Source organism: Strix uralensis, chromosome 24 (genome assembly GCF_047716275.1).
Source record: "Strix uralensis isolate ZFMK-TIS-50842 chromosome 24, bStrUra1, whole genome shotgun sequence".
In the NCBI taxonomy this organism is placed as follows: domain Eukaryota; kingdom Metazoa; phylum Chordata; class Aves; order Strigiformes; family Strigidae; genus Strix; species Strix uralensis.
In genome coordinates this window covers 4,548,162-4,568,032 of record NC_133995.1, presented here as the reverse complement: position 1 = coordinate 4,568,032, position 19,871 = coordinate 4,548,162, and the positions used below count along the sequence as shown (strand labels likewise).

The 19,871-nt window shown below is 45.9% G+C and overlaps 2 protein-coding genes and 1 long non-coding RNA gene across 4 annotated transcripts; 2 read left to right on the top strand and 1 right to left on the bottom strand.

Moving 5' to 3' along the window:
* Positions 1-1,754: 1,754 nt before the first annotated feature.
* SRSF3 (serine and arginine rich splicing factor 3) lies at positions 1,755-7,733 on the bottom strand. 2 transcript variants are annotated; one of them, XR_012632138.1, is made up of 6 exons: positions 6,596-6,678; positions 5,932-6,066; positions 4,626-5,082; positions 3,703-3,741; positions 2,864-2,950; positions 1,755-2,585 (listed from the first exon to the last, which is right to left on the bottom strand). XR_012632138.1 is itself a non-coding variant. In XM_074893602.1 (6 exons), exons 2-6 carry the CDS (start codon positions 6,799-6,801, stop codon positions 2,558-2,560), a joined length of 495 nt encoding a protein of 164 aa, XP_074749703.1. In that variant the 5' UTR covers positions 6,802-6,803; positions 7,604-7,733; the 3' UTR covers positions 1,755-2,557. The 2 variants fall into 2 exon arrangements, 1 of the variants encoding a protein (XP_074749703.1); XM_074893602.1 differs by lacking the exon at positions 4,626-5,082 and adding an exon at positions 7,604-7,733 and having other exon boundaries at positions 6,596-6,803.
* A 5,415-nt stretch (positions 7,734-13,148) lies between these two features.
* Positions 13,149-14,906, top strand: LOC141954456 (uncharacterized). Its single transcript, XR_012632187.1, has 3 exons — positions 13,149-13,447; positions 14,584-14,674; positions 14,773-14,906. It is a non-coding gene; the product is annotated as an uncharacterized LOC141954456 (long non-coding RNA).
* A 1,522-nt stretch (positions 14,907-16,428) lies between these two features.
* Positions 16,429-17,999, top strand: LOC141954151 (parathyroid hormone 4-like). Its single transcript, XM_074893393.1, has 2 exons — positions 16,429-16,517; positions 17,603-17,999. Exons 1-2 carry the CDS (start codon positions 16,429-16,431, stop codon positions 17,997-17,999), a joined length of 486 nt encoding a protein of 161 aa, XP_074749494.1.
* Positions 18,000-19,871: the final 1,872 nt, after the last annotated feature.

Genomic DNA, 19,871 nt, shown 5'->3' with positions numbered 1-19,871 from the left:
CCCCGGGAGTCTTCAGAGCTGGGCTGTTGCCAAGGGTGGGGTGAGAGTCACCCAGTTCTGCCGAGGAACCCCCGGAGAGCGTCCGTCTGTCCTCTTCTGGCCAGGACAGATCACTTGGCGGCGCTTCCTGGTTTAAGAACTGCTCAGGGATGTTCCTGGCCTTAGAAGGTCAACACAAAACATTTCCTTGTCAATTTAATTTCAGAGTCGACTTTCTAACCAGGAGCCACAATGCTGTAAGTGGCGCTCCCAGGCTGGTTACCCTCTCACAGAAGCAAACTGGAAGACTGAAATCCATGAGCGCGTTGCTGCATTAAAAATAACTCTTGTTAATTATACCCTGGCAGAAGGGCTGTTCGCAGTCAGTATTTATATATTTCCCATCCTTCTCTACAAGTTACTAATTTTGTTCCCCATCAAGAACCCACCTGATTACATAAAACCAGTATTCTGCTGCGAGGCAGCAGTTCCGATCCAGCCTAAGGGCCAACTTCTTCATTCAGCTCAGGAGTAAAGTACCAAGTCAGAAACCTGAAACCAGTGAACATTCCCCCTTCTGCAGACTGCCCTGCACACGAAAACCACAACGCCTTTCCCCGCAGCGTACGCTGGCTCTGGCACTTCACATTTCTCTCCCTCCTTTCCCGGCGGTAGATGAAACTACTGAAGGGTACTTGTACCCCCGCCGCCGCCTCCCCTCGGCGTAACCGCAAGAGGAACCAGCAGAGAGGCCGGCTCCCAGGCAACACGTCGGCAATCCTTCCACAAATCAAACCCGGGCAGAAGCACGTCTTAAAAAAGGGAAGGCGGCCGTGTGTGGCGCATGATACCATCTGGGGCCTTGGCTGCCTTTCATCCAACACACACATGCAGAGGCTGAACCTGACCCGGAATCAGCAGGACGGGAGCCCCGACCCGGCTGACGGGGCCACCCCGACCTCTGCCGGGGAAGCGCGACAGTGCGCGGCCACAGCGCCCGCCCCGGAGTCACCGCACCAGGGGCCACCACACCGGGAGCCACCGCACCAGGGGCCACCACACCGGGAGCCACCGCACCAGGGGCCTGACCCTCCCTACGCTGCTCTCCCAGCAACAAACCCCCGGGCAGCGGTACTGACCCTCACACAGAAGTAAATTCCCCAGGCCAAGCCCGGTTTGTCTTTCAAACTCAGGGTGCTCCCAGTTTAAGACCATTTAGGGCTGGGGGGGCCTTTCACACCCTCTGCAGCCTTCCTGCTTTTCAGCAAACAGGTCAGTTCTGCTCACACCACAGTGGGGTTTGGGCCAGGGGCTGCCAAACTCCTTGTCTGAGCAGTTAAAAAAAAATAAATGCATCAAGACAACCAAGGTGGCAACACCCGACTGCTGCGCCTGTACTGGTGTAGCCTGTGAAGCTGCAGAATTTTTCCACTGCAGCCTTGCCCTCATCTTGTCCTCACCTGGGCAGCACAAGTGAAGGAAATTAAACAATTGTTCAGTACAATGGATTTAATCTAAACACACACAACTGATACAGCCCCTCCTCTCTCGGGGCACTCATGTGAGGGAGAATGAAAGCCCCGGCCGAGGGTGCGGAGCAGCGACAGGGAAGGACCCACGACGTAGAGCAGCGCCCGACCCTTCCCAGGCGCGTCCCAGCGGGATGTCACAAGCACCATCTTACCCCAAGCCCACACTGAATTTAAACCACATTGCGCCACATTCCGCGATGTGAATGTACAAACAGGTACTCAAGTGAAATACTGAACAACAAGTTGTAACCAAAACTTTAATCCCAAGGATCTCACAAAAGACATTTTACAAGTGACATGAAAATTCTTGTACAGTAAAGAAATGTTTAATTCCTAACTTTTACAATGTACCATTACGCACGCAACACACCCACTCCAGCTGTCAGTTCTGCTGTGTATTTGGTCTATTCAGAGGTTCTGGAATAGATGGTCAACCAACAATCATCTATTTTAGTACTCTAGTCACATGAAAGTACAAAATTAACTGACCATACGGCTAAAAATTTATATTCCACGTAATATAAAGTAGCTCGGTTCCAGGTAATGGAAGTCAGAACTAGAGCTCGGGATGCCACTGCAGCTCAGCCATTCCCCCCCCCAGGCCACCCTCGGCGTTCCTGGCTGTTTCCAAGAACCGCGCCGGGAAGCGTCGGCGCCCCGCTCTGCACAGACCAACGCCTCCGCCATGAACACGTCGCCATTGCGCAGAGTCCCAGCAAAACAGAGCCCAGCGGGTCAAGACCAGACGCACTCTTCTACCTACGCAAGACAAACTGCTTCCCATTCAACACAAACAACTGTGCGTAACGGTACATTGTGAAGCGATTAATATTACAAATCATATGATCTGCTCAGAACCATATACAGATTCACATCTTTACATTTGCCACCTGTTACAAGATACAAGGAACAAAGCAAGTTCAACAGCTAAAACATTTTAAAAATGCACCAAGCTTTATGAAGTTTCAAAACAAAACAATGTTCTGTACATACTCCTCCTGTCCTCAGATCTAATGAGTTCCTGTACACAGCTCCTGCTCACAGTCCTATTTCCTCTCATTTGACCTGGAGCGACTGAGGAAGAAGAGACACGTTAGTATCCAGAGGCCAAGAGCAGATTTCGCTTTAAATCCCCCCAACCCCAGTGACCTTTAGATGACATTAAGTAGATGATATTTAAGCATTTTAAGAATAGTGGTCATTTAATAAACTGAGTATTGAATTCAAGGTGAAGAACCTCGTAGGACACTACAGATTCTCCACCACAACTCTCTTCAGTATTACCAAACCACGGCAAGGATCATCTTTACAGATTTACTCAAACTGCATAACCATGGCAAGACTCATCCTACCTGCGAGACCTGGAGAAGGAACGAGAAGGCTTGTGATTCCTCTCCCGTGAGAGTGATCTCTCTCTTCTTCTGTCTCTGGAGAGGGACCTGTTAAAGACAACAATACAAGATGATTGCAGCATCAAATCAAAGCTGAATGAGGCGAAGCATGCGATCTGAAGAGCTTCCCTTCAGCACCTTAAGGTTTTTAACTATTCAACCAGGGGAAACCTGTTAATGATTATTGTATTAGCCTTTCCTTCAGGTAAGAATAATCAGCTTGAGCCGTACAACACTGCTTAAGTCACACTGTGAACAGGCAACCACAGTTTAAATCGGTGCCTCAGCTAACCTGGCGTGTCCACGTGGACTTACACATCCCTCACAGCAATGCAGCTCCCTGTGCTACAAGAACAAAAATCGCACGTGAGCTCAGGAAGCTTCAAAGCTCCCAACACAAACTGCATCACCACCACCTAACGCTCTGCAGTACGCGACAGCAGAACATGTTCACGATGGGTTTTTTATCCCCTGTGTCGTGGCTCTCGGGATGTGGAGGAGAGTAGCATGTGAACACAGAAATTTTAAGAAAAACTGGCAGGAACCTTGGACAGCTGCAGAACAGAAAAACTATTACTGCCATTCTTAATATCCTTCAACTGCTAACCCCGGAATCTCAAATAGCTGTGTAAATTAACTCCAAGGCAAGCAACGTGACAGCAGCAAGCCCGTTTCTCCCTTTTACCGAGTTACAACGCCTCCCCTGGACGCCACGCAGCCCAAACGTCACGCTGCTTTGGTTTCTTTCTTTTCAAACCTCCCCGACAAAACGGCCCATGCTGTCATGAACTGCTGCGTACCTGCTGCGGCTGCGAGAAAAGCTTCTCCTTCGCGGTGATCTAGAACCAGAAAAAGAAATGTGAGGCTTTTTATCAATTCTTTTAGCATTAATGGGGTGAGGCATTTCCCAACTTGTCAAACTCACTGTTGGGCCCAGGGAACGTGCCAAGAATAACTGGCATCCATCATCCAGTAAAAGGCATGGAAAGATTAGGCAGTAAAACAAAGCTCAGTGTGAACAGCACGTTTCCAACCACGAATTCACTTTAACTAAGAATGCTTCATAGCAGACTTGTCCAAAGCAACACTTTCCATTTCAACTAAATACACTGCCCAGAACACCACACCAAAGTCCCACAAGTGGTTCCAAAAAAAAAAAAAATAGCACAGACCAAATGTTTTGGAACCCATGCAAGCCAAAAAGGTCCATAACAAGACATAAGAGATACCAAGTGGAAAAAAAGTGAAAATGCGCTCAGTGTAAATATTGATAATGCCATTAAGTGCTACATTAGAACTGCATATCTGTGATTGTCATTTTTAATGCCATAGAGTGTGTTTAGACTATTTTCTTAAAAAAATAAAAAATAAAAAAAAATAACCTTAGCTCGGCCCAGTTCATCCCAAAAAGTAATTGTTTTAAGTTTTGAAAACTGTTAGTAAAACCATTTAAAGGTGATAGGACTTTTCTGGCAAGGAAAAGCTAAGTTTGTTAGAGCTTTATTAAAAATTTAGTTTGGCATCTCACATGCAAATATACTGGTTTTTACGTTATTCACAGTGTAAGAGCTTCCGTATCACCCTTAAAAGTTTTCTCAAGCAACATATGTACGTTACCACTCAATTATGCACAGCCAGCCTTTGATTGAGAAAAGTAATTACTTATAAGCCGCTTACTCCTTATTTTAACCAGCAGTAAACTGTATAAGCAGGAAAAACTTACTAGTTTTTGGTTTCAACAAGCTAGAAATGGTGAGGTGAGGCTGCCGGACTGACTGCCAAGAAGAATTTGCTGAAAAGGTTTTGCCAGATGTTGCGTTGTATTTAGTTGGTTGGCGAAGGGGGTGTTGTGGATTTTTCCTGCTTTTTTGTTAGCCGAAGGCTGCTGCTGTAGTTGTTGTGAAGACATTTGGTAAATAAACAGCTGAGCTGATTGGCCGGGAATGTGTGGGCGGTCGAGGTGGCTGCTGCCGATTTGGTTAAGGTTGGAGAGAAGGCTGAGAGAAAACAGCATGCTCGGGAACCAAAGGGCGGTGCAACCTGACGACTGGCCATGCCTGGGTCATGTGAAACGACACCAGCCAAGCTGCATGGGGCGCGCTGGTCACATGACGCTGAAAGGGCTAGTTGACTGGCTAATGCAGACTCAGAGGGTGGTGAGAAGAGACATGATGGTGACTCTGTAACGGGTTCATTTTTATTAATAGATGGACCAAAAAGCATAAAAAAAATGAAAAACAAGCCATCAGTACAACCATCTATTAGCTAACAAATACTCCTAATGTGTTATTTTCAACAGCAAAAGGGTAAGCTTGAAACCCTGACTTGTGAGGACTTCACTCACCTGCAACAGGTAAATTCAGTCCTGCAAAAACCACGTTGCAGACTTAAACCGCCAGACAAGCTAGTCTGGGTCCAAGAACGTGTCAGTTACCAAAAATCCTGCTATATTTTAGAGCTGGGTTTGCAAACCTCAAGTGACAGGATCGTCACACGATGGTTTAATTCCAAACTAACACTGAAGTGTAAAGATTCTAGATGTTTAGAGCAACTGTTACTTGATCTATTATTAAACAGCTGCCTGCTTGGAAAGTATTTCAATTGTGCAAACAAAGCGGAGAAACACATCTGTATGGAAATGCTAAGCTGCTGTATGTCATGTTTTGCCATTATGGAATAAAGGAAAGGAACAGCCTAAGTTGAAGTATGGGGAAGAAAGGGAAAGTGTGACTAGAAGATGAGCAGATTTTAGGAGGAACGAGGGTAAGTCCAGGATAGAGGGCACTGACTACCAACTTGCACAGTGACCTAAGGACAAAAGCCAACATTCAACACAACTTAAGTTCACCTCGATTTTGTGGGGTTTTGGGGTTTGTTTTTTTTTTTTCTTTTTTTTAGCATTTGCCATCTCCAAATTGTGATCAGATAGATGAACGTTATCCATCAACATGCTTTTAAAAAGCCTGCTTCTAGGACGCTAAGTGGTAACAGTGCCAACAGCTCTATGAGTGTACTTGGACCTAGGGTACCTGCGACGAGGAGGAGGACTTCTTCTGCGATAGTCATCTCGAGGACGCCTGCCCCAGGATGGAGGTGGCCCACGGTTCCGACTCCGTTTCTCACCATTGGAGAGCTCCACTCTGACACGACACCCACAGAGGGTTCTGGGAAAAGAGATCGACATCAGTTAGCGTTTCCCGGGAAAGGCTGCGTGCAGAAGAAAGCCTACAGAATCAAGGGTGAAAAGGAAGAGGCAACAAGGGGGAAAAACATTCTAGCTAAACACATTAAAGTACACAGTATTCAGTCGACAAAAGCAGACCCCAGCAGGACAGACAAAAGGTTTGGCCGCTTCTGAAAGCTTGCCAAGCTATTAAAGCGAGCAGAGAAGGAACCAAGGAGTGTCTCTCTCCTCTTTATAGTAACACCATCTTGAATTTAACTAATACGCACCAAGGGGTCCAAGTCATGACTAACTTGGGAGTCCAACTCTTAATTGTAAAATTAACTGTCCCAGTGCTATTCCTGTACTATTAAGAAAGGCCTTATATCACCATACAAATAAGTATTGTGTAACAAATGTGTCAAGTCCCTGGTTTTGCCAGTTGAAGCTTCCCAATTTAAACTATACCACTACCCACAATTTCTCTTATTTTCACCAGGCAAGCCAAACACACAAGAAGCACGTTTTACCTTCCATCTAGTTCTCTTACTGCATCAGCTGCATCTCGTGGATCTTCAAATTCCACAAAGGCAAAACCAGGAGGATTTCTTGCCACCCATACGCTGCGCAGTGGTCCGTAGTAGCCAAAAGCTCGCTCTAATTCAGTTTTGTTGCCATTGTTTCCAAGGTTACCCACATAAACCTTGCAGTCCAGCGGACAAGAGTCACGATGCATTGCTAGGACAAAAAAAAGCTCATGTATACTTAACAGACAGCAAGTGTTTATTCATTTACAAAGGAAGCAATTCTGTTGGTTCCTTTTCCCAGAAACGACAACAGTGATATGATCTGACATGATAAACATTTACCTGTGTGGAAGGGGTGGAGGGTGTGCAAGAGTGTGTTTTAAAAACGAACAGAAAAGCTATCTACTATCTCGTAACCGTGATTAAAATTCACCGCTTCAGGGAATTTCGTTTACTTTTAAGGCCCCCAACTTTGCATGGGGCTGTTTCTCTGCGCCCCTCTGCCCCTGGGCTGCTGCGGGGGCCGGGCCTGCAGGGGGAGCGCTGCGCCGGAGCGGGGCTCCATTGTTCTCGGAGCGGGACTCAGGGGAAACTGCACAGGCCGGGGGGAAAAGCAGCGCCACCTCCGGCGGAGACCACGCCGGGAGCGCTCGGGGAATCCCTCCCTAGCGTCTCCTCAGCGCTGCATACGCGACGTGAGGAAGCGGCGCTCCCCCGGAGCGGGCGGGAAAGGCGCCGCACCACCCCCCGCCCAGCCGTAACTCGCCTCACTGGCCACAGCCGCAGAGAAACGGCGGCGAGCGGGCTCTTTAAGGCAACCCGTGGCCTACCCGCCTTCTCCCCGCCCGGCTTTCCTCAGCGCAGCGGCAGCCACCGCCCGCGGCCCAGCTTTACAAAATGGCGGCTGCTCTTTGTTTGCCGCCACCGGGCCCCGCCGCTTCCATCCGCCCTGCCGAGGACCGAGACCGCGGGTGCCACCTCCCCCCCGCCCTCCGAGGTGAAGATCCTCACCGATGCTAAGAGGGAGGGCGCGCGAAGGGAGCCCGCGCTAAATTCGTAGCCGACTCGACCCTCAACGAGACTCCCGCTCCGCTTTTCTTCACTGGACAAAATGGCGGCGGATACCTACCCCGCCCGCCATTATATACTGGCAGTCTGCTCCCACGTGACTCCACGCGACAGCAAATCAGAGGGCGCCGTTCCTCTGATTGACAGCTCGCCTCATCCCGCCGCCTCCGCGCGGCCCCGAGCGGCGGCGGGCGGGCTCCTCCTCCCCGCCAGCGGCGGGAGTCCTGAGGCGGCTCCGCAGGCCGAGCCCTTCCCCTCCTCTCGCACAAAATTTCGCTTTAGAAACTGATTATCGAGGAGAGACTTCAAGTCTCGGAAATCAGGAAATGACAACACACCCAGGGAGGCTGTTTTGCTGGCTACAAAGAGAAAGAAGGTTTTCATTTCTCGTGTCTCTCTGACCCGGTGGGGTACATTCAGGCCGTGGGTTTTTTAAGCATCGTCCCCTTGTCATTAGTGTTTTACATCTATAAAAGCTAGGATTCGCTAATAATAACTTCTCCCCATGGGCAGTAGCTTTAAATAAATGTGTTGAGCAAACCGATGTTAACTCAATAGTTTTTGGTAAAATTTATGCCCGGGCTTCTGCCTACTGAGGCACAAAAGAGGGAAGTGATTTTTTTTTTTTTCAGCGCTCAAGAAAACAAGAGGATTTGAAACCGATAAATTTGTTACAGAGGGCATTGTTAAGTGGTGTTGACGTGCTTTACTAAACTCTGATTCATTTAGCCAGGACATATCAGTTAAAAAAATAACTTGCTCTAGAGGGGTTGCCTTAGATAACAAACCTCTTGTTTCAGGTTATCAAATAACGTGAGAAACCCACCCAGGGCTGTTGCTGCAGTAACTTTCAAAAGTCATATCTGTAGGCTGTGTTCAATCCAGACTTTACCTTTTTGACTCGGACCAGACAAGACAAATTTATCTGGTACAAGTATAATTAGTAATACTTTGAGTAATATTATATGTGATAAGGCATTTTCAGTACAAATTAATGCACATGTACTGTGTTTTCCAAACAGGAACTATGCAGAGGATGGGGCATCCTCAGTCTGCTAGAATTGTACCAGCATGTAAAAAAAAATTATTGGAATTAATGACAACCAGTAGAATTTTCCAAAATCTTTTACAGCATCCCTCATTATTTTTAAAAACCTCTTTTCAGTAAAATCCTTCTGAGAGTCAAAATTGGCCAAGGGACAGAAAAACAAAGGATTTTGAGGTAACTGATGCTCTAAAGTAACTTTATAATGTGTACAGTTATCTGACAGTCACCCACATTTAATTAAAGAAATCTAATATTCTGTAATCTAAATTAGTTGACGGTTAATTTCCTGAGGCAACATAAAGGAAATAATTCGAAGTTTACTTGGGGCTGTTCAGCCATTTCACTTTATGACTCCTCTGAGATGGTGATTTCCCATGCTCACCTCCCTTCTCAACTGGGGTTTACAACATTAACTAGATGCTGCTTCATATCAACATAATGTACGTTTGAAACATGATTTAAGTTTTGCAATAATCAATATCAAAAAAAAAAAAAAAGAAACCAAACCACACCAAACATTAGTTAGAGAGCAACTCGGACAATCTTGTAATCTTAACAGATCTTTTAACTTCGTACCAGAGTTACACATGACATATGAAAATAGTTACAGATGACACGCTTGGCAACAAAGGATTTATTGAGAAGTAAGTTCACCTCCTGCAAAATAAACACAGCATCCAGCACTCATCTAGGACATACTACCTGCTTTATTCAAGACACTTCTTAGGTGGGCTTAGGCCCATCACCATGCTTTATAAATCACATGCCATAAAAAGCACGTCATCCAAACATAATCCATTTTCAGTTTGCTTTTGGCATTATAAAGAAACTAAATGTGGCACATAACTGTGACAAAAGGCAGGGGTCAGAACACAGGCAACTGTATTCAGCCAAAAACCCAACCTATTTCCACAGTCGGTTTCAGGACGCCCCAACACAGCCACACAGCACTTCAGTAATTCAAAAGTCAGCGTTTTGATTGTCCTCCAAAAGATGATCCCCTGAAAGAGCTCTGAGCAGCACTGTATATGTACATACATATATGAACGCTGCACTGTGTTACGTTACTTTCTGCCTTATTCCAAGTTTATAAGTGTTTGAAAAATCCTGCTGCAATTGCACCTCTCTCCCTTTTGCAGTGAGAAAATACCACTCGGGTCCAATATTTGTGAGATGTACAGAACTTTTACATTCATCGGATCTTCCACAAAAGGAAGGAGAGAACACTGACCTTACAAACAAGATCAGATCTACTTTAATGAGGTGGGCTGGACTGAAAAGGCACCTAACACCTGCACAATTACAGAGTTCTCTATTTTATAACATGGCCAGATCAGAATCCATGACCAGACTGACAAGAAGTAAGGTGTTCTATTCAAGCTGCTATCATTGTTTCTGAGATTTAAATCTCATAAGAAAATGAACATATTCTAGCCATTATGATTTGGAAGAAACCTCAGCCATGTGAGCCAAATTTAAGGGATACTTCAGGAGACAGACAATATTTACTGAAGAATACTTATATCAGCAATAGGATCTCTTAGAGTTGCTCCTCAAGCGAACCTAGACAACATTAGCAAAAATACTTATTTACTGGCATTATTCTACCTACAGAAAGGTCTTCTAGGAAATGTCATGACACAAACACAACAGGAACTGGTCTGACGGGACAGGCCTTTACTTCAGTCAGAAAGCTGACTGCACATAGTCATACCTCAGCTAGCAGGTTGTGAAGTTCTTGTGGATTCAACCCATTTTCACATCCTGCTAATAGACTAATCTTGATGAAGGCTATTTTCTAAAGAAACAGTGATTTACACTTGCCTGATTTTTACATATATTACAACCAGCTTCCGTAAGCTTATTCCTACCACAACTGCTCTTCCGTTTACAGGGTGCAAGTCCCTGTTTCTTACCCCCCCACTTCTAAAGTATATGATTTTTTTCACTGTTAAAGCTTTTAGCTGTGCCTCAGTCCTCAAGTAAAGGGAGAGTGAAGCAACAGACTATAATCTCTACATCATAGACCTAAACTAAGACACACCCCGCATCCCGCGCAGGGGCGCAGCACGTCCCCAAGCCTCAGCACCTGGGGATTAGTTAGCAGGACGTCCGTTTACTTGAGTGCCAAGTCATTTGGAGACTCTTAGCTCCCCAACCTTCACCCCATCCTCCCAGGCGTGAGCCTTCTGCCACTGCTGGGGTTCCACCTCCTTCTGCATCTTTTACACCTGCGGGCGGGGTGTCGATTACAACGCCAGACCCCACTGCTGGCAGCCCTATGACCCCTGCATGGTGGCACACTGACGCACCACTCTCCCTCAGGAACATTTGCTGTCACTGATAAATAAGAAACCCAGACCAGCCCTTGGCCAATTTAGTCCTTTAAGAACCCTCTTTTTGGTCCTACAGACATTAGCGACTGGGCACCCCCTCTAGCACAAAGCCCTCTAATCTGGGGACAAGACAGCTGATTCCCAGGTAACCTCGGGACTCCTCCGGCAGGATTTGGGGTGCCCCTGAGCCGCAGCACCTCTTTCTCCCCCAGCTGGGGCCAGCCCCTGCCCGCCCCCCCTCGCCCGGCCCGGCCACACCGAGCTGCGGGCACCAGATGGCGGCATTCGCCTCTCGCAGGGCGCATCCCGGCTCCTTCCAGGGGAGACACCCCTCCCTGTATTTTGTTTTTGCTCAGTCGAGGTTCTCGGTGGAATTCTCCAGGTTTACTGCAGCCCTGTCGAACCAGGGATAAGTTTAGAGAAGCCCAGCAGGTGTTACAGAAGCAGCACAAGAGACCGGTGGCTTTGTCTCAGCGTCACCTGAATTTGTTTTGCACACAGAAAATATTCCATCTGGAGACTGTTTTGGGAGGGAAAAAGAATCAGCCCCAGGCTTGGCTCCGGGGCAGGTTTTGGAGGACAAAACACTCTTGCTACCCTATTCAGATAGAGCTGTGAGGCTCAGGCACTTCTGTAAATCTGACTTGAAATCAGTAAACGGAAAATTAAACCAGTGAGCCTGACTCACTGCTGTTCCACTCCAATTTTAATCCCCTGGAAGATGGGAGTTCTCTCTGGGATGATGCAGTATGTAGTGGATTAGGGGCCAGGATTTAAAACTGCCCACGCAGGCCAGACGCTGGCCCTGGAGCCTACCCCCCACAAATGCGATTACATACGCCTCTCCGGATCGCACAAGACTGTCCCCCCAGCAGTAGGAAGGTGATACAGCAGAGCTATAAGCACCCAAGCCGAGGGGAAGCCTGGAGCCTGCTCTCTAGGAGCAGAATTTCATCTCCTTTAAATGGTTACTGAGGCGATGCTGCTGCTGGCTCCTTCCTCCCGGGGCTGAGGGCTGGTGATGGCCCCCGTAGTGCCCAGAGATGTGGGTGTAGTGGTGCAGAAGTCTTCGTGGCCTCCGGGTTTGCTTCGAGGTGTCATTTCCTCTGATCTCTCAATTAGGGAGGCCAGGAAGGGAGAGCAGCCATTCATTAGCAGCTGCTTCACCAGCAGCTCAGGGGAACTATATTTACCATCCAAGTGTGGTCAAACAGTTTCCTCTCAACAGGGCGGTGTCTTTCTTTCCACACACCGTACTGAACAGCTCATATGAATTTTACTCTGTGAGGCTAAGAGCAGTTAGGGGACAAAAAAAAAAAAAAAACAATCCGAAAAAGCAAAGTCGATTTTTACATTAGAGAAGCGTGAAGCCTGCCGGAGCCCACACTCCTGTTACTGGTGAATAACAGAGAACAGCATGTGGAAAAAATTCATCAGATCTGTCTGTCCATCTCCCTGCAGATAGAGGATCCCTTTGATGCAGTACAGTCTTTGTTTAATTAAGTTTTCAAATCCCAGGCAAGAGGATCCCCCTTGCCCTAACGAGGTTATTTGCACATTTGCTTTGCTTTCTGTTCCCTCCCCCATTCCTTCTTCCCCCTCAACTGGGCCTCCAGGCTTTCTCTTGCTTTTTTCTTTCATGCTCTGCAGCAAGCCATATTCCCTTCCTCCCCCACCTGGCTCCCTGGGGAGAGGACTGGAAAGCAAAACAACAGAATCACTGGCTGGGAAACCGTAATTTGCACAGCCCTCCTCGCTCAGCCGCTCCCACTGAAAAAGGTGATTGAAGAGCAAAGGCACCCTCTAATGAGGTCAGGCCTTAGGACCAGGAAAAGCCGGAGGGTGTGAGCGAAGGCTTTGAAGCCAAGGCTAAAACCTTTGATGGCTCCAAGTGTGCTCGGAGGGAGGCCCCGAGGTAACCAAACTCCAGTCAGCTGGGTTTGCTGGTTACTTCCCTGGCAGCTCTTAGTCTCCTCTACACTGTTCAGAGCTCTTGCAGAGATTCATTTATATCAGCTAAAAATATCACCTGGTAGTGCTGTTTGTGCATTTCTCCTTGTGAAATTATCAATGTCCCCATCATGGTTAGAAATACTAACTGCTATGTGTGTGGCTGTGGTATAAACTGTTCAATCAACACATTTTATATTTTCTTTAGAAATATTGCAAACAAATCCCTGCAAGCGTCTTTTCCCTACTGCGCCGGATGCTTCTCCAAGATAGATCGTAACTTCACCGCAGTCTGTCCTCACATCTCAGGGAGATGTAACAAAGTCACGTCCAGAGTTATTTTGACTTCTTCTAAGTTCTTGGGTGGAAAGAAATACCCAGTGGAAGAGCGTAGCCACGGCAATGCGGTTTGGCCATCACAGAATGCTTCAAGTGCCCGGTTACTGATCCCAGGTCAGTGTCTCTGGCTGTCTGTAGTCACTCAGATTAATGGCATATTAGTTCTTTCAGTGGAGATGCCGGTAACCACGTTCAGTGAAAACCCATTATATAATGGAGACTCAAAAAGTTCATGGATGAATTAGACCAGATGTTCTGGACATGACTTTGGCCAGTGCTTATTAATCCTTGAAGATGTAACTAAGAAACCTTGGTTTCAGAGGCAGATAATTCAGTGTAACTGCAGTGTAACTGCTACCCTGGAAACTAAGATATGAAGCAGGCCCCTGTGTCACCAATATTTAACAAATGTCATCTTTAATTGGTGGTACACTTTGTTCTCTTTAATGAGTGACACTCTCCTTAACAATTGGGACTCACGTAATGAAATCAGAAACACTTATTTGATTGCTCTGAAATAGCGGGGCTCAAAATAAGCTGTCATGAGGACTGTAATAAAAAGCAATTTGATGTCCGTAGAAGCCACGAGAATAGATGAGGTCGTGCGAGCACTGCTAATAGGGCCTGTCTCCGTTTGGACAATGTGTTTGCATTCACCCGAGACTGGGTGTAATGGGAACGTATGGCTGTGCCTATGGCTTGGCTAAAAGGAATCAGTAGCTTCTGATAACACTAAGAAAATTATCTTTTCAATCCTTCCAGGGAATTTTTCCTCAGAGGTGACAAATACATTCACTTTCTTTCACTTTGAGAAATAGGAACTTGTTCTCTAGACTAGTGTTTCAGCCTACTGGTCCGGCCACATCCTGAGTATCCAAATTCTGTTGAAATTACCTGGTCAGAGATCGTGAAGTGAGTATCAAACCTCACACGGCATCAACTTGTAGGGTTCCAAAGCAGATCAGAATTTGGCTTTTTGCCTAAGCTACCACTTGCAGTTTTATTGTTTAATCAGTTAATAAGTCTTCTCTGTATGTCCCCAGTTTCCAAGATTTAAAACAAATGTTTACTGTACTGTAAAATCAACGATTTAAATGAAATTTGTACTGAACATTAAAATCGAGTGGCATCTTATTTACCAACTCCTCAGTTAGATTTGCTGTGAACGGTCCCATTTTGCTGTTTGTATGATAACTGGCATCACAGAGTTCATCAGTATTGTTGATTTGCTTCCTCCTATGCAACTTCAGTGTCCTGTACGTGAGTCCATGAGGACAGCAGAGGAGGGAGATCTCTTCTGCATACCAGAGACATTTCTCCTGATCAACCCTGGAAAAACAGGTTTGAATATCCCTTTTGCATCATCTTAAAGTTCTCACAAAACAGGAGAGATGGCAAAGGAATAAGAAAACTGTTCACAAACGTGATCTTTTCTTTAGTCACGGCTGAACAGAACACTTCAGAATCCAAGATTTATTATCGCTGGAAACAGGGAGCTGTCTCACTGACACGAGAGGAAAGGTCTTAGTCACAAAGTGCTGTAGAGATCATTTCTATTGTTTCTGTGGTTTCTGTGCTGGTATAAAAGAAGGTGAAAGGCACTCGTTGGCATTGCGACTGGAACGTCACGCCAAGACTGGCAGATCAGAACTGTGATATCTACAAGTTCATCAGTAAGTAGATAACGTTACTTTTGTAACTGGAAGATGCTTTTTCATTAATACATAGTTTAGTGTTGATCACAATAGAAAAGTAGAGCTTATCTATTATATGAGCAGGAGTTCTACATCAGCATAACAAAATATACAGCATGTAAATATACACACATCTATATGTATATTTATGTGTATGTATCTGTATTTAATACAGATATTTTAAAATCATAACTAATACCCATTTGTTATTTTATGTCTAGCTTCTCTTGAACACATTGTCCAAGGAAATTATTCACAAATTAGTGGAGTAGACTTATTAAGAACAAGCTTAATTTTTACTGCCAAATGTATAATTTGCCTTTCTATCCAGTCACTGACAATTCAACACTCAAGTTAGTATAAAGAAAAGTAATTTGAGGAGATGCTGCGTTTTTTATTAACCCAAACTGCTTCAGCACAAAAAGAAGTATTTCTTAAAAAAAATAGTAGCCTCATTATACAGGAACATATCTTTACTATTCTTACACAAGTTTAAATGCTGCAACTTCTGTTTTGTTGTCCATCTAAGTTTTGATGTAACAATTAATACAGGTTTTGCTGGTAAATAACTAAAGAGACAGGCTGAAGCTGATCCTAAAAGCAGGGTGCAGTCATTAGTGTAAAAGAATGCAGAAATTTTAGTGACAGACCTGGCGATAAAAGAGTGGTGGGGTTGGAAGGATGGGCAGGCAGAGGTGTACCGATGCCAAGAGCAGACACAGAACTGAATGCAGTTATAACTTAGATGAAAATAATCACTGTAGAATTACATTTTCTAGTTATCACTTCCCTAAGCAGAAATCCACTTCTTTACAGAAAAGAAATCCGGTAGCAGCCTAATACCCTCCTTGTGCAGTGGCAGATTTGGGTGTCAGCGCTTGTATTGCTCATGGAAGAGGTTGTGTTGTTAAAGGTCAAGTCCCAGGGCTGTTTACACTTTTTAACTTGATCTGCATGGTCCAGTCTTAAACTCTTTTTGAGTTTTGCGACAGATTTCTTAGGCACCAATCCTGATCTTTTTGTTAAATTTCTGCTAAGTTTTTATTAGGAAGGTCTCTTGCCAGTTCTGAATGAAATAATCTCCTGTGCTTGCAAATGTACAAGAGTGGGAAGTAGTATATTGGGAGGCAATAGTGGAAAAGGAGATTTAGGACTCTTAGGAAGGAAATGTAGAAATATACTATGAAATCTATTAATCTTTTACTGGTATATATTACAAATCCACAGGCCTGATGTTCTGGGCGGTCCAGGGATGATGTAACATAGTACAATGCTCCACTTTTCCCAGTGCTTAAAGGCTGAAATTCATTTTGTCAGGTGAAAGAAAGAACAGAGGAAAAAAGATTTTTGATCATACTGCCGGCTTCTTGTCCTGTGGAGCAGATTTAAAGAAGAGAGAAAATGTTCCTGCCCCAGAGATCTCTGCAGATGGTTACATTTTTGGCAATTCTTTTTTTTGCCTGTTTCGCAACATGTCAAGACACTGAAAAGTAAGCAATATCATCCTTTTACTTAATACCATTAGAAGACTGCTTGCCTTCGATTTAATGGGCTGTATTCCCCACCGCTGGCATTTACTCCAGAGCATGGTGGAAGGAAAATCCTCTTACATCTGATATGGCAACATTTTACATCGCCCTCTATGCAGTACAAAATCAGACCGATTGCGTTTTTAGATGCGTAACATACACCACATTTCAGTTGATGCTTTTAAGCACAGCGCAGCAAACCACGTCAGGATGTTCAATGCAAGCTGTGGAAATGGCACACACTACAATTCTGTATTTAGGTTCCCATTCAGATCCAAATCTGCAGTGAGAGCCTATAGCTGCAGTGAGGTGTTTATCTAAACAGCCTGAAATTCAGAAATATTGCATCCCAGAATTAGCCTGCCCTCCCCACTCAATATTTGGCTCAAAATTTTTGGTGTATCGGGAGAAAGATAAGGGGTTTTTTAATTTCATGGACACTGACTTCAGTTAAATTACTCCTGATTTACAGCTCTGGAAAGAAAGAAACAAACCCAACAATCCTAGAACACTAAGGTCATGAAAAGGGAATTTTATTCTGGTGTTTAAACCGCTGAAAAGAACCCAAATTAGGGAAAGACCAGATCTCTCTAAGAGCTTTTAAAGCCTGCTAAGGTAATTTTGTCGCTGTCTCCCCAGTCTGGTGGGGTTGGTTGGTTGGTTGGTTGTTTTGTTTTTTTTTTTTGGGGGGGGGGTGTTGTTTATTTTTTTAAAAAAAAGGTGATCCAAGGAATACCTTTTGGGAATGGCACAGTTTTTCAGCTTCCCATCTTCAGGAACTGGCTGCCTCCCGGCCTGCCCGAGCTCGCCTGCAGGGGAGTGCTCACGCCGCGGGCTCTGCAAGGGCCAGGCTGGCTGCGAGCACCAGCCCTACGAGCCTCGCCTCGGGGCTGTCCTCCACATCCTGGGTGGACTCCACCAACGCTCCTTCCTCAGTTTAGAGAAGCATCTAAAACTGACGGCTGCAAATCTGCCACGTTTGAAACAGTAGCTTAGATCTGGCCGTGCTTGGTTCCTAACCTAACTCTTTCTTCCCGTTGTTGCAGTAAAAGAGCAGTGACGGAGCATCAGCTCATGCATGACAAAGGGAGGGCATTTCAAGGGCTGAAGCGCCTGATGTGGCTCCACAATGCCCTAGGCAGTGTGCACACAGCCAGCAGCAGGGATATTTCGCTTTCGAATGCCATGTGGGATTCGCAGAAGAGCCAAGATCCCTCAGATCTCTACAGCAGCACCAACAGAGACGAGACTTCAAGCCTGCTGAAGCAGCTGCTGGAACTGACGGAGAAGGAGCAGGGCTTCCCCCCGTTAAAGCAGCTGGATTTGTGTGTGAAGAGCCCGAAGGGAAACTGGAACCCACAAGACCTTTTCGACCTCCTTCAAATCAAAGAGCTGGGCAGCAAGAGCAATCCTAGCACCCAGCCACAGAACTTTTCCCACTAGCCTCAACCCAGCTCAGTCCGTCCATTGCTTCAGACATGTAACGTTGTAAGGAAAAGCTCTAGCGCAAAGGTGAACCGCAGAAGAATAATAATGTCCCTTTGTTCCATTAATTACTCCTAGATGTTGAGTAGAGACCCTTGTAAGGACCCAGGCTCTCTCCCTAGCAGGCAATCTGAGTACTGTCACTGTGAGTCGGGGTCATTTGTCACAGGCCCTTGCCATGGCAGGGCCCTCCCTGTCTGTTACTGATATCTTAGGGCTGCAGCAGCTCTTTGCAGCAGGAAGTTTGGTTCATTAATCTGCATATTCACAGGCTCACTTGCTCTAATGATTTGACTCATGGAGAAGCAGTTACATCCCAATACAGATTCTCTCACACCTGCCTGCAGTTCTGCCCTGCTCTGCAGTAGTAATAACTTCCCTTATACTTTAGGTCCAAATGTTTGTTTTTTTCCTGCTTCTCCAGCACATAGAATGGTTTAAGTCTCTCATCTTTCAAGTTTTCCTTCAGGGTGGCAAACTTTTGCCAGGCCAGAGAGGTAGAAGCTGGCAGTGATTCCCACCCTCCCAGCCAAAGCCCTAGACTTTCACCTCTCTCTGCTGGTGGAAAAGATGAGAATCAGCTTCCAGGGTCCATATTTGAGCCTTTTATTTCAAGACTTCCCACATTTTTTTTGTTCATGTGAAATCCTCTCCAAGAGCTCCCACGATGTTTTCTTGGCAGAAAGACAGCTTCACGAGGCTGCTGGTGTTTCCTGAGAGGTAGCACATGATTTTGCTATTCACCTTTAATATCAAACGGACCAGCTTTGTCTAAGCAAAGCAAGGTCCAGTTTAATTGCAAAATTAGTCTTTCAGAGATTCAATCTGTCACGTGTGATACAAATACATCAGCCTTTCCATCATGTCGGGACTATACACGCTGTTTTAAATCCTGAAATTCTCCTGTTGCTGATAGACTTCAACTGCATGTGCAGAAGGTATTTCTCAATCATTAAAACCCAGGAACTCCTTGATGTTGCCAATAATAAAACCCCTTTTCACCCTCTGGATTGCACTTGCTTTTTTTTTTGGTAGAAATGTAAATAAAATGAAGCAAAATCCTCTTTTGCCAGCATCTCTGCACATTAGGGATGAGTACGGAATCACATTTTTTTTTATCATGCCGTTCCTCAGGGCTCCCTGTTAGATTCCCAAGGCCAATCAAACCATTACCGAAGCAGATGGTTTCAGATGTTCCTGAAGAGCTGAAAGGGCCAAGATGCAAACTGGTTGTAGCACCCAAGCAGTGAGTTTGCTGAGCTGGGACGTGGGAGCCTTGCCTGCCCCAAACCAACCTCAGGGCTGGGCCAGACAGAATCACAGAATCATCTCGGTTGGAAGGGACCTTGAAGATCATCTAGTCCAACCGTTAACCCAGCACTGACAGATCCCAACCACACCATATCCTTCAGTGCTATGTCAACCCGCCTCTTGAACACCTCCAGGGATGGGGACTCCACCACCTCCCTGGGCAGCCCATTCCAACGCCTGACTACCCGTTCTGTAAAGAAATACTTCCTAATATCTAGTCTAAACCTTCCCTGGCGCAGCTTGAGGCCATTCCCTCTTGTCCTGGTGCTGGGTCCTTGGCTCAAGAGACTCATCCCCCCTCTCTGCACCCTCCTTTCAGGGAGTTGCAGAGGGCCATGAGGTCTCCCCTCAGCCTCCTCTTCTCCAGACTAAACCCCGCCAGTTCCCTCAGCCGCTCCTCGTACATGTGCTCCAGACCCTTCAACTTAAGAGCTGGGGACTGAAACCCAGGGGACCTGGCTGTGAACAGCTCAAACCTCTCGGCAGTCGCCGTGTCCCGCTCGGCGGGTCAGTCCCTCT

What these genes read in the sequence shown, in the direction of transcription:
- SRSF3 (XM_074893602.1), bottom strand. Translation starts at nt 6,801, where the DNA reads ATGCATCGTGACTCTTGTCCGCTGGACTGCAAGGTTTATGTGGGTAAC. An exon ending in GTAAGAGAACTAGATGGAAG is followed by an intron (nt 6,067 to 6,595) that starts GTAAAACGTGCT and finishes CTCTTTTCCCAG; the next exon opens with AACCCTCTGTGGGTGTCGTG. An exon ending in AGTCCTCCTCCTCGTCGCAG is followed by an intron (nt 3,742 to 5,931) that starts GTACCCTAGGTC and finishes TTCTGGTTCTAG; the next exon opens with ATCACCGCGAAGGAGAAGCT.
- LOC141954151 (XM_074893393.1), top strand. Translation starts at nt 16,429, where the DNA reads ATGTTCCTGCCCCAGAGATCTCTGCAGATGGTTACATTTTTGGCAATT. An exon ending in ACATGTCAAGACACTGAAAA is followed by an intron (nt 16,518 to 17,602) that starts GTAAGCAATATC and finishes CCGTTGTTGCAG; the next exon opens with TAAAAGAGCAGTGACGGAGC.